At 41.4% G+C, this 16,450-nt stretch overlaps 1 protein-coding gene across 2 annotated transcripts in view; it reads right to left on the bottom strand.

Annotated features, from left to right (window-relative positions):
• The window catches only part of zgc:173742 (DNA topoisomerase I, mitochondrial), a 30,744-nt gene that overhangs the window by 8,682 nt on the left and 5,612 nt on the right, over positions 1–16,450 (bottom strand). For both annotated transcript variants that reach the window (XM_041996603.1, XM_041996604.1), the window contains exons 5-14: positions 15,155–15,274; positions 14,876–14,963; positions 14,652–14,779; positions 14,446–14,561; positions 12,146–12,267; positions 10,607–10,729; positions 10,319–10,506; positions 8,469–8,613; positions 5,638–5,781; positions 4,381–4,566 (exon numbers count right to left, since the gene is read on the bottom strand). In XM_041996603.1, coding sequence (XP_041852537.1) covers positions 4,381–4,566; positions 5,638–5,781; positions 8,469–8,613; positions 10,319–10,506; positions 10,607–10,729; positions 12,146–12,267; positions 14,446–14,561; positions 14,652–14,779; positions 14,876–14,963; positions 15,155–15,274 — 1,360 coding nt within the window. The remainder of the gene's footprint in view (positions 1–4,380; positions 4,567–5,637; positions 5,782–8,468; positions 8,614–10,318; positions 10,507–10,606; positions 10,730–12,145; positions 12,268–14,445; positions 14,562–14,651; positions 14,780–14,875; positions 14,964–15,154; positions 15,275–16,450) is intronic.

A 16,450-nucleotide genomic window follows, 5' to 3' on the forward strand; every position in this document is an offset into this window, starting at 1 on the left:
AGACCCCACGGTCTTAGCGTTAGCTGCTAAAGCGAGACCCCACGGTCTTAGCGTTAGCTGCTAAAGCGAGACCCCACGGTCATAGCGTTAGCTGCTAACGCGAAACCCCACGGTCTTAGCGTTAGCTGCTAACGCGAGACCCCACGGTCTTAGCGTTAGTCGTCCATTGTATACACCAAGTTCCACCTTATAACATTTATAGGTCCACTCTCAGCTGGGACTCGCGTTCTCCAGGGAGGAAGGGAGGAAAAAAGAAGTACAACGCAACACCAGAAGCAGAACCTGTACATGCAGTTTATGTTGTAAAAGCTGGACATTTATACAACAGTCTGAATATTAAAAGCCAATGCCTTCTATTAATTCATGTCCCTCTTATGCTCCCAAACCAGCTTTGATGTGCGGTGGCAGAGCATGGACGTAGGTCAGGTCTGCAGCACTGGGCTGTGGGTGTGGTGGAGATTATTAACTTGTTGAGGAGGCGGACATCTTCTGCAACAACGCGAGTTTCTGAGCAGGAAATCAGGACTGATGCTAGATGATGATCGTTATTCACTTTGTTGTCAGTGGTTTAAATGTTGTGGTTGCTAGTTCTAATTTCAGTCATGTTAAACATCTCCAGAGATTAGAAATAGAAATTACTTCCTTCCATTCTTGTTCCATGTTATTCCAAGTGACATTTAGCTGCAATCACACTGATTTACCAGGGAATTGATGATGCTAAAATATGCAGGGGACTAATTAATTCTAGCTAATGTGATGCTTTTCAATGCACTAATTTGAATAATTATATGTTCTGCCAAGAAACAAAACACTTTGGCTGTCAGGTGTTAACATTTCTTTCCCATCTCTGGAACAGAAGATAGCATAGGCTGACACCAAAAATTTTCATATGCATGAACACAGACACACAGAAATGTGACAGCCGTTTGACAGATTGTGGACAAATAAACTTGATTCAAAACAAAATTTCCACACATATTTTGTTTCCATCTATTGTAAGCCGATCATTACACATTTACTGTATTATGACATATGTGCATTAGTACAGCCTGCGTAGACACCTGACATGAAAAACAAGTAGAAAGCTAAAATATTAAGTCAACACAAAACTCGATTAGCTACAGAAGTGATTCTATCCTGATAAAATTGTGCAAATGGCCAACTTTTTAGCGGAAAAAAAATGTTTCACATCCTGGTTTTGGTCTCTGTAGTCAAATTCCACTGGCTACATTTATCTTTCGCATACCATTTTCAAGACTTTCAAAAATAGTTTTGCATAATCTAATTGCGATGCAGTAAAATAGAGCAAATTACAGTGACTGAGATGAATAACTATGATTAACCTTTCAAGTGATTTGTTGCATGCCTGCACGTATTCAGTGTGTACAGGAAAGCAGAGCAGTGCAACCTGAAAATCATTACAACACGGATGTCTCCAGATTATTTCTATTCCTACTTTCAATTCAGTGACATTCAGTGATTTTGCTCCGGAGGTCTTTCACAAAAGTTTATTATTCTCTCTTTTATTGCAAGAAATTCGAGGGGCAGAAAAGCTTAATAAAATAAATAAATAAAAATTAAAAATAAAAGAATCTCAGCAACAAGATGTTAACTATGAAAAATCCAAAGCACGGGGGAAATTATGAAGCTTCAACAGGCTTCCTGCCAGACTGAAAAACAAGCCTTAAACTGCTTTGAAAGTCTATTTAATTCATCATGAGAAACACATGTGGCTGTGAAAGGCATTACCAAGGAACAAATAAATAACCTCAGATTTACTGCGATGACATTTGGAGGGCAGGCTGGACTCCACTAAAAGCTGCTTTTGACCTGCACTTCAGAAAAGAGCAAGACCCAATTTTTTTAAGCTGTCTGATCAGACTAAATATGATTCAAGTGAAGGGCCAAACTACACTGCTCAAAAAAATAAAGGAAATGCATAATTACTGGTATGTAGCTAAAGTCAGTCCCACTTCTGGGGTATCAGTCTGCCCAGTTAGGGAGTAACACTGACTGTGGATTCATTTCCAGTTCAAATCAAAAGGTGGGAATGAGGCAATTAGCAAGATGACTCCTATAAAGAACCGGTCCTGCAGGTGGAGGCCACAGACCATTTCCCTGTCGTCATCCTTTCTGGCTGATTTTTGATACCGTTAGCATGTAGCCAGGGTCTGTAACCCACAAGATGCCCAGGTAGTGCAGCTCGTCCAGGTGGGTGCTGCTGTGGTCGGAAGGTTTGCAGTGTCTCCCAGCACAGCGTGGGGAGCATGGAGGAGATACCAGGAGACAGACCCAAATACCAGGAGATGTGGAGGGGGCGCGTAAGAGGTCAACAGCCCAGCAGCAGGACCACTATCTGCTCAGACTCCATGACGGTGGTATGAGGGCCCCACACCTGACTGGTGTGTGGGGACCAGAGACCACCAGGATTGGGAGAATGGCCGTTGGCGGCCTGAACTCTTTAGGGATGAGAGAAGGTTCACACTGAGAGTCTGGAGACGCCGTGGAGATCATTCTGCTGCCTGCAACATCCTCCAGCAGGACCGGCTTGGCAGACTGGTAGGCATATCTTTGGAGGTCAGACCTCCATGTGCTACCCTGACTGCCATTAGGTACCGATGAGATCCTGAGACCCATTGTCAGACTATATGCTGCTGCAGTGGGATCTGGGTTCCTTACCACATGCAGAACAACACTCAGCTTCATGTGGCGGGAGTGTGTCAGCAGTTCCTGCATGTAGAAGTCTAAAGCCTCCAACGGGCGCGGGGTGGGACGGATATGGTCTGTAAACTGTAACCTCGTTGCGTTCCCACAGCCAACCGTAACCTTCCAGAGTGGCAGAGTATCAGCTGGATAGTGATAGATGAACACGGCTCAGAAACAAAAGAGGATGGCGGCCATCCAACAGTTTGTGTTCTTTCTTCTTGGCGGTGCTTCGTAGGTTCAAAGCTGGTGGATTTTAAAACAGAAATTTAAATCAACAAAAAGAAAATCTATTGTTCTAAACAAGGAGCCGTTCCTGCTTTGTTTTTATGAATGTGAAGTGACTTTTTAAAACCAAATCAACATACTGAAAAGTGTCAATCCAGTCCAGCACCTCGTTCCATCCACTGCCACCACGTCACACCACAGACTGTCCAGGGATTGATGCCCTGATCCAGGTCTGGGAGGAGATCCCTCAGAACAACATCCATGGTCTCATCAGGAGCACAGATGTTGTAGGGAGAGCATACAGGAACATGGAGGCCACACACACTACTGAACTTCATTCCGAATTTAAAGAAATTTCCACTGAGGTTAGGTCAGCCTGTGATCTGATCTTTCCAGATTATATAGTCTGAATCCAGACTCCACGGGTTCATGGTCTTCATTTCCATTCATCTTATGTTATTTTGTTCTCAACACGTCCACTATGTACGAATAAAGATTTTCAACTGGAATCTTTAATTCATCAAGATCTAAGATGAAGATGATCTGACCTGGAACATCAACACCACTGCCATCATCAAGAAGGCACACCAGAGATAGTATTTCCTCAGATTACTCAGGAAAAATCACCTTAATCAAGATCTGCTGGTGTCCTTTTATCGTTGCTCCATAGAGAGCATCGTGACTTACTGCATCTGTGCGTGGTTCTCCATCTACACAGCTGCAAACAGGAAAGCTCTCCAGAGGGTCGTCACGACAGCCCAGAAGATCACTGGCTGCCCTCTACCATCCCTGGAAGATCTGTATAGGTCTCGTTGTCTCAGGAAAGCTCTAAATATCCTCTTGGACCCATCGCATCCAGGACATTTGATTTTAGAACTGCTGCCTTCAGGCAGACGGTTCAGGTCCTTATAAGCAGGAACTAACAGACTGAAGAACAGTTTTTATGCCAGAGCAATAAATGTACTTAACAGGCGCTGATCACTGTACATATCCACAGGATGTTAATATTGTGTGTGTGATGTTTTTATCTGTTTTTATTTAATTTTCTCATCTTTTATTTATTTATTTTTTTTTATGCGCATTCAGCACCTTCAAGGACTGGCATTTTTTTATTTCGTTGTACCAGTACAATGACAATAACGACATTGATTTATTTAAGATGTGTTTAAGTTTTCACTTCATAGTTTTGAGCTGTGTACATGTACACAAAGCAAATGAAAAGATGTCTGTAGTATACTACTAAATACTGCCTCGATAGCAGAAATCAAGAATGGAAGATGGAAGCAGGAGGTCAGTTCAACTATTCCAACAGATGAACAACTAAAGCTCCACAACCCAGAACTTCAGTCTCCAGCTGTTTCTGTTCCTCAAGTTTTCCTTCCATCATCTGTATGACATTAAAGGGGGCAAGTACAGAAACATCAGTTTGTGCGACTTCTTTTTTTTTACCTTTTTGATGACAGGAACCTTGTTGTAGTAGCGAATGCAGTCTTTACCCAGAAAGTCAAATTCCACCACAAACTCGTTACCATCCAGTAGGTCGTGTAGGGTGATGTGCTCGACACGAAGCGAGCAGCAGCCGACCGTGTCCGCCGTCTCCCCCTCCTCTTTCTCATTACCAGCTCTCAGCGCCAGCTTTTTCAGATCAGAAGATGAAGAGACTGTCACACAAATCATGTCACAAATACACACCCTGCAATTTAATCATCCATCCCCCCTCAATTCAGACAAACATACACCAGACAGATGACTTAAATGCATGGAGATCTGCATTATAAACATAAATCAGAGCATTTATATGTGAAGGGACATTTAGCATTCTTTAATGAACCGAGTAAAATCTAAAGTGCCCTATTTGCACCATTTTGTTACCTGCAAATTAGAAACTATGTTAAAACCTTCATGTTATAAACCCTAACATTGATGCATGCATTTTTCAGTCTCATGAAAGATCCTCCTGACTCCAGGCATCTCATTTCTTCTTTTGTACGAGTGTTTGATGGCTGTAATGTGGTTGCCACAGATAAAATAAAAGGAGGCTTGGGAAGAGGAGTTGGGTGTTGTCTAAAGCTGCATGGATGTTTAGCCATGATAGCATCCCGCTTGGTTAACAGCAGCCATCAAGTAATTCAGTTTAAAGTTGTTCATCGCCTTCGTTATTCTAAACCAGCTACGGTCCTCAAGGGCCACAATCCTGCAGGTTTTTGATGTGTCCCTGCTCCAAAACCACCTGACTCAAATTGCTGAGTCATTGTGCAAAACTGGATTCTGGGACAAGAACTGGTTCTTTAAAGCGTAGGAAATACCTTTCCAACCAGACGCTGAACTTGTCATCCTTGGCTGCTCGCAGACTACAGCAATGCAACAGTCTGATGGCCATTACCGTTGCTAAAAGGCTCATCCTGATGATTACAAGGCCCCCCCCCCCCCCTGCGAAGACTCAGGTCTACAAGGACTAATTCACAAGGAAAGTTCTCAGTTATTTGGGACCCATTTCTTGCCTACTTTCTCTGGGACTTGTTTGAGACAAAGTGTGTACATTCTGTATATGTTTAACTAGCCGTCTTATTATTTATTCATTCATCTACCCATATACTTTCTTTTTTTCTTTGTATGTGTCTGAGGCTGTCTTTGCTTTGAGTCAATGATCAAAATCACAAAAATCTATCATTTCATTACTAATAACTTTACCAGTTAAAACCAGACCTTGTCTATGAAGTACAGGGCCACAGCTCTCTGGCGTCTGACCATCTCTTTAGACTTGAAATCCTGTTGGTACTGGTTACGGATGTCGTCCACACACGACTTCAGTTTCCGAGCAACTTCATATTTCTCCCAGTCCTTCTCCCCCTGTATTTTTAAGACGGGGAAAAGAAAGTGTTGACAAAAATATGAAGTAAGATTAGCATATCCAGCAGAAGAAAAGACGAAGACACAGCAAGAATGAGGCGTAATGAATGAAAAGTAAGCATAAAATACACTCAAGTGACAGCATGATAATGAAAAGCAATTTGTTCCTGAAAAGCCTCACATGGAAACATTCAGTAAGTTAATCATGATGTGAATGCAGGACGCAACAAAGACTCACAACTTTAATAAATAAATTCCTGTCACCTACTGTTTTTTGCTGGTTATCAAGTGCAACCAAGACACAATTAAAACCACCATCAGTCAACATGCTCTCATATTGTCATGGAGACCAACAGTGGAATAACTTAACCTTTCCTCAAGAAAGATGCTGGCGGAGAGGGGACTGAGCAAATGGAAAGAACTGAGAAGGAACGAAAGAGCAAGATGGAGACCAGGTTTATTTACTTTACATGAGGATGAACACTGTTCAGGGTAAGGCTAAATTCTTCAATTTAGTGAGAAAGGGTTGAGATCTGTAAATTTCTAACAGTCAGGGTTTCACCATGTCTGCTTCATGTTCCAAGCTGTTCTAGATCGGAAGGATTTCTACTTTGTAATGAGAAGATATCAAGCTAATCCAAAACAACAGTTATTGACAAAGGTAGGCTGATGAAATGCTTGAATTCCCTTAAAAGGTCTCCATAAATTTGCCACTGCACCTCTACAGAGGATGTCTTCTACATCTCAGAATCAATAACTTATAGGATGAAACTAGAAAGTTCTTATTAGGCTGTTCAATTATGGCAAAAATGATAACCACGATTATTTTGATTGAAACTGAGAGATTGATTATTTAACACAATTATTCACTTTAATAATGTGAGACAGAGACAGACAGAGAGAGAGAGAGAGAGAGAGAGAGAGAGGCAGCCAGTGTTTCTGTGGTAATACAGACTAGCATCTTTCCTCCAGGTACCAGTAGCTCTAGTTTGTCTCAGACCAGCTGCTATGTTTTGCCCAGTGTGATCTGGAAAAAATGAGTTCGGAGACATTTTCTTTTCATGTTAAAATCCAAGTCAATAAAATGTAGTGTGAGGCTTATATACGGCTCTACGGTGCGGCTTGACCACAGGTCTGTAGCGGTGGTGAAACACTGGTCTGTAGCCACGTCCTTCACACCACCCTCACAACACTCATCATCCAGGGCAGGAGAGATTCTCCAGTAACATGGAGACCAGATGGCAGTGATGCCGTTTGTCCAAAGTGTTGATGAGGTTCTTAAATCCCGGGTTGTTCACTGTGTTAAACTGAGCGCTGGTCTTTGATTTAAAAAAAAAAATTCTGTTTGTTAATAACGTTTGTCTCTTTGTGTCTCTGGGAGCTGGTGGATTATTTAGTTGCGACTCTTCAGTCTAACCTGAGAGGTGTTTGCAAGTCATGTTGAATAAAAGCAAAGCTGGTGGGGCTGTGGGAGGAGTCTGCAGCAGAGCGCTGCAATGCCAGCGGTGCTCGATTTAAGAGTAAACTATGTGGGAGCAAAGAATCGGATCATTTCATTTTTATGATGGTTGAAAACCCAGACTGTAACTGAGATTAAAATTCGATTAATCGCCCAGCCCTAGTTATTATCAATTCTTTTTTCCACACTTTTAGTTCTTGTTAACACCTCATAGCACAGCACAGCGCTTAGCCATCGACTGAGATTAGATAAGATAGACTTTACTCATCCCACACTGGGGAAATTCACACCTTACAGCAGAGTAGGAAATGGGGAGCACAGAACACTTCAGGCAGGTCTGGTTATTCTACGTATAGCTGCAGGATCAGCATCAGCATTTAGCACAGGGTTATTTATATGGTAAGAGATTTAGGTATGTTTTTGTTATCCAACCATGAGCCGCCAGCCTCAGGCAGGGACGAAGCTCGAGCAGTGGGCGACTAGTAGGTGAACTTCTACCTCCACAGCCTACAGGTTTTCTTTCCTTTTAACTTTAGCTCTCATAAACTCAAATGGCTTCATAAATGTAATAGTGCTCTCCAAAATCTGGAATTCCTGTATGATATAACTGGAATTTAGGTTAAAAGTTTTGGTCTGAAACTACTAAAAAATGCAAAAGCAACTTAAACATGTGCCAACCACATAAAAGGTGTTTCAGACCAAGCACTACCTGGAAACACCCTTGATTGAATTCTTGAAGAGACCATTGGCCCAGACTCTAAACAAAGATCAGTCTAACTGAGCATCCACAAGACGCACTGCAACAAGTCCAAACCCACAACCAAAAGGACCCAAAGGATAAAAGTACCAATGCCAGATAGAGCAGTCCCCCAGTATCCACACGCAGGTTGTAGGAAGTGTGTTTGTGTATGCGCTATGTCAACAATATAGCCAGCAGTTAACTATGTGGTTTACATCCTCATCCAATAGCACACAACAGCAGTAACACCTGAATGTGTCTGCAGCAGAAGAAAAATCAGATTCCCATTTTATGACCAATCCATACAGAAGAATACTCATGGTCACTTTTTTCCTTCTTGAATTTCTAAATCTAAATTATCATCACATGCCACAAATAAAAACCAGTTGGGCACATTAAGGACAACTGGTGAAACTGAGGAGGTTGCCAGTGTTTGACTACATGATCTATGTACAGACGTTTCTCCCGCGTGTGTAGCAGTCAGGTTACCTTGAGCTTGGAGTTGGCGTTGAGCATGATGTATTTAATGGAGCCCTGGATGTTTTCAGTCCAGCTGGCCAGCCATGTCACAGTGTTGTCATGTCGAACCTCCTTCCAGCGATGACCAGCAGGCGCTACAGGGATACGGGATTCTCTGCCAGAGCAAATAAAAATGTCAAACTGTGCATGCGAGGAGACACGGTGGTTCTCAAACTAAGGATAAGCTCCCTGGGGAGTCCACACACTCACTGCAGGGGGCCTGGATGACTGGCCATAAAATAGAGCGTAACAGGAATCAATGAGAAGTTCTTTAGGAAAAACAAACAAGACTCGGGATGCTATTGTAGGATCCTTAATGTCACTTGAATTCATTATTAATACAGAATTTGTTCCGCATGGGCCACATTTATACTTTTATTTGCATGTTAACTATTGAAAGGCAGAAAGATTTTTCCAATTGGACCCCGACTGAGTGAGAACATGGTTACAGGCAACCACTTAACTGCTATTTAAAAACATGGAGCAAATGTGAATGATGGAAAACTTCTGTCCGTGCACTGTGCATGTTTGCATTAACTATTACAACCAGAGAAATACTGCCAGTCAAACTGGAAAAGGAATCATACTTTTCCCAGAATATAAATACTTCTAAGATCAGATTGAGCTGAGGTAAAGCAATCGTCAGAAAAACATCCACTGTTCCTCATGCCGTCGTCTTCGGTGGGTTTCCTCGCCATGTTTGCCAACAATCCCAGTCTTTTCAGAGAAAAGCTAACACTGCGACACAAGATTACCAGCTTGTTATTAAACTCAGTTTAAAGACGCACTGCTGAGCTTCTCACAGACAAGCCCCCTAACGAAGACTAATTCAGCATCCATCTTGCATCATACCTGTACTCTGGAGCCGACGCCGACTCTGGTTTTGTGTCTTGCTCTCTCCCTCTCCGTTCCTCCCTCTCTCTGATCGTGTCTTATTTCTTGGCTAAAGAAGCTACGATGCACACTCAGAAGGGCCGGCGTGTTGATGGCTAGAGTGCAATACGGTGATACAACAAAACTCAGCTGCAGCGTCTCGCAGTGTCCCAAAAGAAAAAGTTGTGAAGTGCAATTTCAGCGTCAGGACGCTGCTGGGCGGCGACGGTTCCAGAAACTTACATAATGTCATAATAAACGAGTCGGAAACGGGGAGTTTTAAGGTCAGAAATTCAAAGTGTTTGTCATCTGCATAGTAAGGAAAAAAAAACAACTTAAAAACTAGATAGAAGATAAAGATGAGATAAAAAAAAAAACTGAGTAAATAGTCTATGTACATAAATGTGCCACATTTAACAATGAATGATTAGCTGTGCAAAAAAACGGTCCTGAGGTAGACGGTAAGATGCATGTGCAATATTTAGATGGTACTACTTTAATGGTTGCCTATCACAGTGTACCGGGTTAATATAGATACAACTAGAAGTTTTGTGCCCTTCAATAATTTACAACTAAATGGTCATGAAAAAATGCCTGAGCCGAGGAAAATCCTGAAATTCTATTTTCCAACGGTTAAAGCAGGGAAGTGGGCTGAGGGTGATCAGAAGAAGGGAATGAAGAAAGAACCACTGCCGGACATATTCTGTCCTTCACAGATTGAAACGTTTTGTTATATTTGTGAAAACAACAAACTAACATAAGTTTGCAGAAACATTATTATTGTGAGAAAAATAAAGAGACATATTTCCCCGAAACTCCCCATTTGTGAGAATAAATGAATAATGAAAACTTCTACTACATAAAATTCTCTGATCTGATGGGAGAAATATGGTGATTGTATCATTTGTTTTTGTCTTCAGTGGATAAAGTCAAATAATCCTGCTCACTTGCTGCAGTTGATGATAACATCCTCAGGTTGAATCCTTTTCTTCAACATTCCCTGTTTAGGATGCTCCCCTCTCCCTCGGAACAGACCTGGAGGCTCAATCTTAAAGTTGCCAATACGCTCTTTGTGGTGATCCAGCAGACAGAAGCCGTACTCATCAACTATCTTCTGGTTGGCCTCTTTCAAAGCCTACAGTACATATTAAAAGTGCAAAGCATCAGTCCTACAGACTGAGCCATCTTAAAATACCAACAGAAAGATTATTAAAGAAACAAAGATGGATCTTTACCAGTCTCTCCCCTTTGGTCATGTTTTTCCTGGCCTCCACCTTGGTTTTATGCATGGCATGGATTTCTCCAAAGTCACACTTGTCAAGGTTTTTAATCAGTGATCTCTCCTCTGGGGTCATTTCCTGCACATGCACAAAGTGCGTTACGCTGATGTGCAGCCTGATTGCAACCCTTTTTTTTATTGTAGTTTTTACTTAAAATTAAAGAACATAAAAAATTAAAGCTGAGAAAACTACGACTGAAATGAAAAGCTAGTAAATAAAAAGCATATTGTCACCACATCACTGCACTGTAATAGTTGCACCTTCACATCAAAATCCATGTCCTGTCATTATAATAATAAGAAAAAAAGACAGAGGAAGATGATGCTTATCTAATCCTACCCCATTACTAACTCATTGCTATCCGCTGGTTTATTCTACACAAATAACTTACCCTCTGTTATGATGGAAACTTTAAGGCACTTTTGCATAGGCTTCACATTTCAGATCCAGCAGCTACACACATCTTTTATACACAGTCTGTGATGAAGAAAACTAGAGCCAGCTGAGGTAAAGAAAAAGGCTTGACCCAGCAGCGCTCAGGAAGCAGCAGATAATGGTCCATTTTTAAGGTTACTACACAACAGGTCAGCAGATCAAAGTGGTCACTACCAGAGCAGCAACACAAAGCGCCTCGGCCACGGCTTTTCTCTCAAGTTTCTGTTGTTGAGTCGCTTTTCGTATCACCTTTGCCATCTAATGGCAAGCGAGTATTTCGTAAGAGCCGGAGGTCAGCTTAAAGGAACTTCATACCTGGACCGAGCTACAATGGGCAGCAGAACATAATATTCAACAATCAGCGCATCAACGAGTATTTACTCAGCAGCTCTCGTCACAAACAGTGAAGTAATCCAAATATTTAATGTTGGTAAAAGCATTTGACAAACCAAACAGTATCTATCCAATAAACAAAGACTTAAAATGAATGAAATCACTCAATCAAGCCTTCAGATCAGCTGTTATCTAAGCTCATTACAGAAAACTCCAGACAAACAGCAACACACACACATACACTCCAGAAATACTGGCTGTGGACAGACAGGCTGTCTGCGTGCTTAAGCATGAATGACACCCGACGGTGGGCGGGCACCGAGGGCAGTGAAGCGAGGAGGGGTTTTTCCAGCTATAATAAAACTGTTTAATTGGATTTGTTCATATGCAGGGGAGCTAGTTGTCTGGATTAGCATATCAATGCTTTCACATAAATCATATTTTCAAGAGCATTGAGCACTAAGCACCGCAAAATTAATTCTGTATGATACGCCTTGGGGCTTGGCACCATGTTTCTGTATATGGGGGACACCCTGAAAGACACCAACCAGCATGTACGAGTCACAATCACATACACATGCTGTATTTACACAATACACACACCTGTGTGTGTGTTGGGGGGCTGTAGCTGGGTACACCCGAGGCTTTGCAGGGCTGACACAGCAACATAAAATCCTCTACGTATCTGCGGAGTACTCCATCCCATTTCTGTGTTGTTTGACTTACCTTCCTCCAGTCTTTAAAAAAGTTCTCTCGAAACACCTTCTTTGTGGTGTACTCGTGGTCCAACATCTGGGCAAAGAAAAGCGCCACCTCCTCTGCTGCCAGACTCAGCTTCACCTTTTTACCTACACACAGAAACACCTCATTCACTGTGATCATTTCTTGCCTTATTGTTATGACCAACACTGATCGAGGTGTTATTCACCACCACACACGAGCCCTTTGGAAACTCAAGAGCTTGATCAAAATCCAACATGCAGCACCACCTACCTTGGCTCCTCCAGAGGGCTGCCAGACTAATCATGAATTTATAGAGGTAGGTTGAAAGACAAGGACAGAGATCTACATTCAGGCCACTACTGGGAATGCTACACAAACGAGCGCACACACGCTCAGATTAAACATACTCCCGTAGGACAACATTGTGGTTAGATTGCTAAACAAAGCAAAAACAATTACAGTCATCAATCAACATTTGACCCAGTACAGGTCTGGCATGCTAAACATCCCACTGTGTTCAAGCAGCTGAATATCTTAACATCTGACTTATGGCACATGTACAGTAGCTCTCTTAGAGTCACAGAATTCCTTTTGACAACTACACTATTTCACACCTTTGCCGTTCGTCATCCACAGATGTCCAGTGGGATTTAAGTCTTAGACTCTGAGAATTTGTTAATTTAGGGTCTTCGAATGTTGTAATATTACCTGCCTGCTTTGTTCCGTACTTTGACACTTAAATTTTTTCTCCAATCTTGTCTGGCAAGGCCTCAATGCATTTTCAGGCTCAAATCCTTCACAAACTAAACCAGAGAGTCCTGCAACGAAGACGGCTACTACAGGACTACAGGACACCGTTTTCACCGTGTCTTTAGAACTGGACCTGCAACTTGCAGTTCTTTAGATCTACCTCATTCAAAAATCAATCACATTTTTTTTATAAAGCACTTTTCATGCATGAGCACAAAGGGCATTAGATAATAACTACAATCTTTGTATCTCACACAAACACACACCCAAAAGCCCCCCCAACCTAACATAAAAACATGGCCTGGCTCAACGTTGCTGTGAGCCAACGATATCTTGGGGATCCGTCCACATCAGGACTCACCATGACCACAGAGGCCCCAATCCACAGGAACAGCCCAGATCAGGGCAGGCCGGGGCCCATAACGCAACCATATGATTCCAGTACTGGACCCCTCAGCTACCCAGACAAGAACAATCTCCATGGCAACTACTGCAGACCAATCAGGCAGAGCTCCCGGCATGGAGGACCCCCCCCCCCCCATCCCTCACTGGTTTCAGAGGAAAGTAAAGTGTAATTCTCAGTGGACAGTTTCATTTACGTTCATTGCCAACGATGTGACTTACCCTTACGATTTGTCCCAAGAAATTAGCAAACAACAGAAAATGTAACATTGAAAGACATTTCCAGAATACACACTATTAGCAAAAAAAAAGAGCTGAAGGTTCAAAAGTTTCCAAACTTGAGTGAAATTTGAACAATGCAAACATATTTTAAAGAACTAGATCAAGTCCTCAGGTTTGGCGTTTTCTGTTGTCATGACACATGAAAAGCAATTAAATGTTAACTGTTTTGTTAATTATAAGTTCATTTTAGGAATCAAGTTTGCGTGTCTAAATGATTTATATTTTGTGGGATGGGGGTAAAACTGGCTGTTTAAACGTGTAAACGTTGCAGATCTCTGCTCTAGAACTGCAATCATCAAAACACCTTACTGAGGGAATGAAAACAGAATCAATCAACAATGCTACTAATTGTGTACATTCACAGTTATCTATATTTACTTGTTTCAATGCATAATCAGAGCTGTTAGCACTACAATGTGCAAACAAGGGAAAAAACAGCTGTTTGTCACACTTGTCATCAGACATCATGTTGCACATTTTTACACGTTTGTCTCTCGCTAAGAAGAGTCTTATGAAAGCATTTTACTGGGTTCTTTATATACTCCTCTCCTATTGGAATAAAGATCTTTATTCTGTGTTGACGCTTTATATTCAAACTAAAACACAGTCTCTTAGGGTTGAAGTGCCCGTTGTAAAAATATCTTCAACGTTTCTTGCTGTGTTGATGGAATCAGACTGGAATCTAAGGAAGTGAAGTACGAGTAAAATGTACCCTGAAGTGCAGGAAATGTCTATATTTATTTTTAATGATCTAAGCGGTGTCTGTGAGATACCAATATTAGTTTGAATTCCCTTCATAAAAAGAAGGAATATGTGAATAATATCAAATAAAGCTTGTACAGAACTAAATCATTTTTCCTCAGACTGACCGTCATAGTAGAAGTGAACATCGTCGGGTAGAGGCTGGTACTCTGGAGGAAAGTACGGTCCTTTGTGTTCCAGGTATTTCCATTTCACCCCATCTTCGTACTTCTCTTCTTCCCACCTGACAAAAAGCGACATGATGAGAAAAAGGAAAAGGACGGAGGAGAAGTAGGTCAATGCAGGATAAAGGGAAAAAGGACTATTTCCCAACCATCTCCAGCGATTCTGCTCCTCCTCCTCCTTCTTTTTTATCTTCAGCAGTCTTGCTTCCTCAATCTCTTCCTTTGTCCTCTTGGCTTTTTTGGAGACTGGATGCTCTCCTTCTTCTTTCTTTACAGTCTGTGCAGATGTGCATTCAAACAGTCCCACTTTGAACCAACATGATCAAGCAAGTACTTCCGCTGGAGAAGGATTACCTGGAAGGTAAAGCTTTACCTTTTCTGTCCTCTTTTTTGATTTCTTCATCTGAGATTCACCTTCACTTTTTTCCTCATCACCACAGTGATTATTTCTTTTCTTTAAGCTACAGACATTAAGAGATGAATTAATGCAGATAAACAGAACAATATGGAAACTAAACTTCCAAACAATAATTATAATTATACGACAAAGTTATGCTTGGCATGAAAGTTCTTTGCCAACCATTTCATATCAAGAAAGCCTGAAAATTTTTCTTCGTTATTATTATGCAGCTAAACGATCATTTAGACTTACACAGGTGAAGCAGAGGAAAGTGAAGTTTCTTCCGTCAGCTCATCCTTAATTCTCTTTCTTTTCAGCCCTTTCTTCTTTGCAGTGAATTCATCATCCTCTGGCTCTTGTTTCACAAAGTCACTAGATAAAAAAAAAAAAGAACAAGAAACCATTTTTTCTCTTTCAGCTTTTCTCTTAAAACTGCAGCTCCGGCCTGAAGCTTGTTAAGATAACATCCACCCTTCTCCCAATCCAATTTCACTAATTAAAGGAATCAAAGGAATTATAATTTCTGGTCAATTTTACTGAACTGCACTTCCAGGAGGGTCCAGAGACTTTATTTAAATACTGAGGACAAACAAATAAAGTTTTCTGTTTTCTTAATTTTAATCTGACTCCAGCTTTTGATTATAAATGAGTCCCTACATGAAAAGCCGATAACTGGGTGAAAGGGAGGCTTAATGGTTGTTTTTTCCCCCTGGATGCTTCTGCTGCCCTGTTGGCCACACAACCGGCTAAAATCCTGTGGAAATAAATTAAACACAAAACGATGATTCACTGACCGCAAGTAATCACGCATAATTGTCATAATTAAGAAACATTATCAAAACAGTAATGATAATGACATAATTACACTAGTTAAAAATGAAAAAAATCTGCAATTACAGAACTGCAAGCATGAATTTCGCCAAAGAACAGAGAATTGGTTGGTAGGAAAATGGTCAAAATTAAGACAAAAACAAAACACCACCCTTGCAAAGGATTTAGTGAACCCAACATGAACTAAGGCACAAAGTCATCTAATGTAAAACATGAAAATATGTTCAGCTTGTGTTCAGGCAAGAAGTCCTAATAAAATAAGAGACAGAGGATAACAGGGCACCTCTACAGTGTGACCTCCGATGGTTTCCGACCGAAGGTAATGACCCTTTCCTTCATTTCTCCACTCTGACGTGGAGCAAAGATGATACGAGACATGTCTAAAAGAAAATCCCTGCTCTCACATTAGAACACACAAAAAAGTCTGATTGAAAGCATTCAAGACAAAAGGGTTCTCCTGTTGTACACGAAGACCTGTCATCACACTCATACCCAAAATCTCTACTGCCTACTGTCAGGACTTTCCCGGTAAAGCAGGTCCTGCTGTTTACTCAGATCTTGTGAAGGTTAGCTGCACCGATCCAGAATGATGGATTAAGTCATGATGCCCAGCAGCAGCCACTTCCACAAGCACAACATTTTTCATTATCTTGACTAAAGATACTTTCATATTCTTGCAAAATTGCACATGAATTGCTTTTACTTGACAGGACATAT

The sequence above is a fragment of the Melanotaenia boesemani genome, chromosome 10 (assembly GCF_017639745.1).
Source record: "Melanotaenia boesemani isolate fMelBoe1 chromosome 10, fMelBoe1.pri, whole genome shotgun sequence".
Taxonomy (NCBI): Eukaryota; Metazoa; Chordata; class Actinopteri; order Atheriniformes; family Melanotaeniidae; genus Melanotaenia; species Melanotaenia boesemani.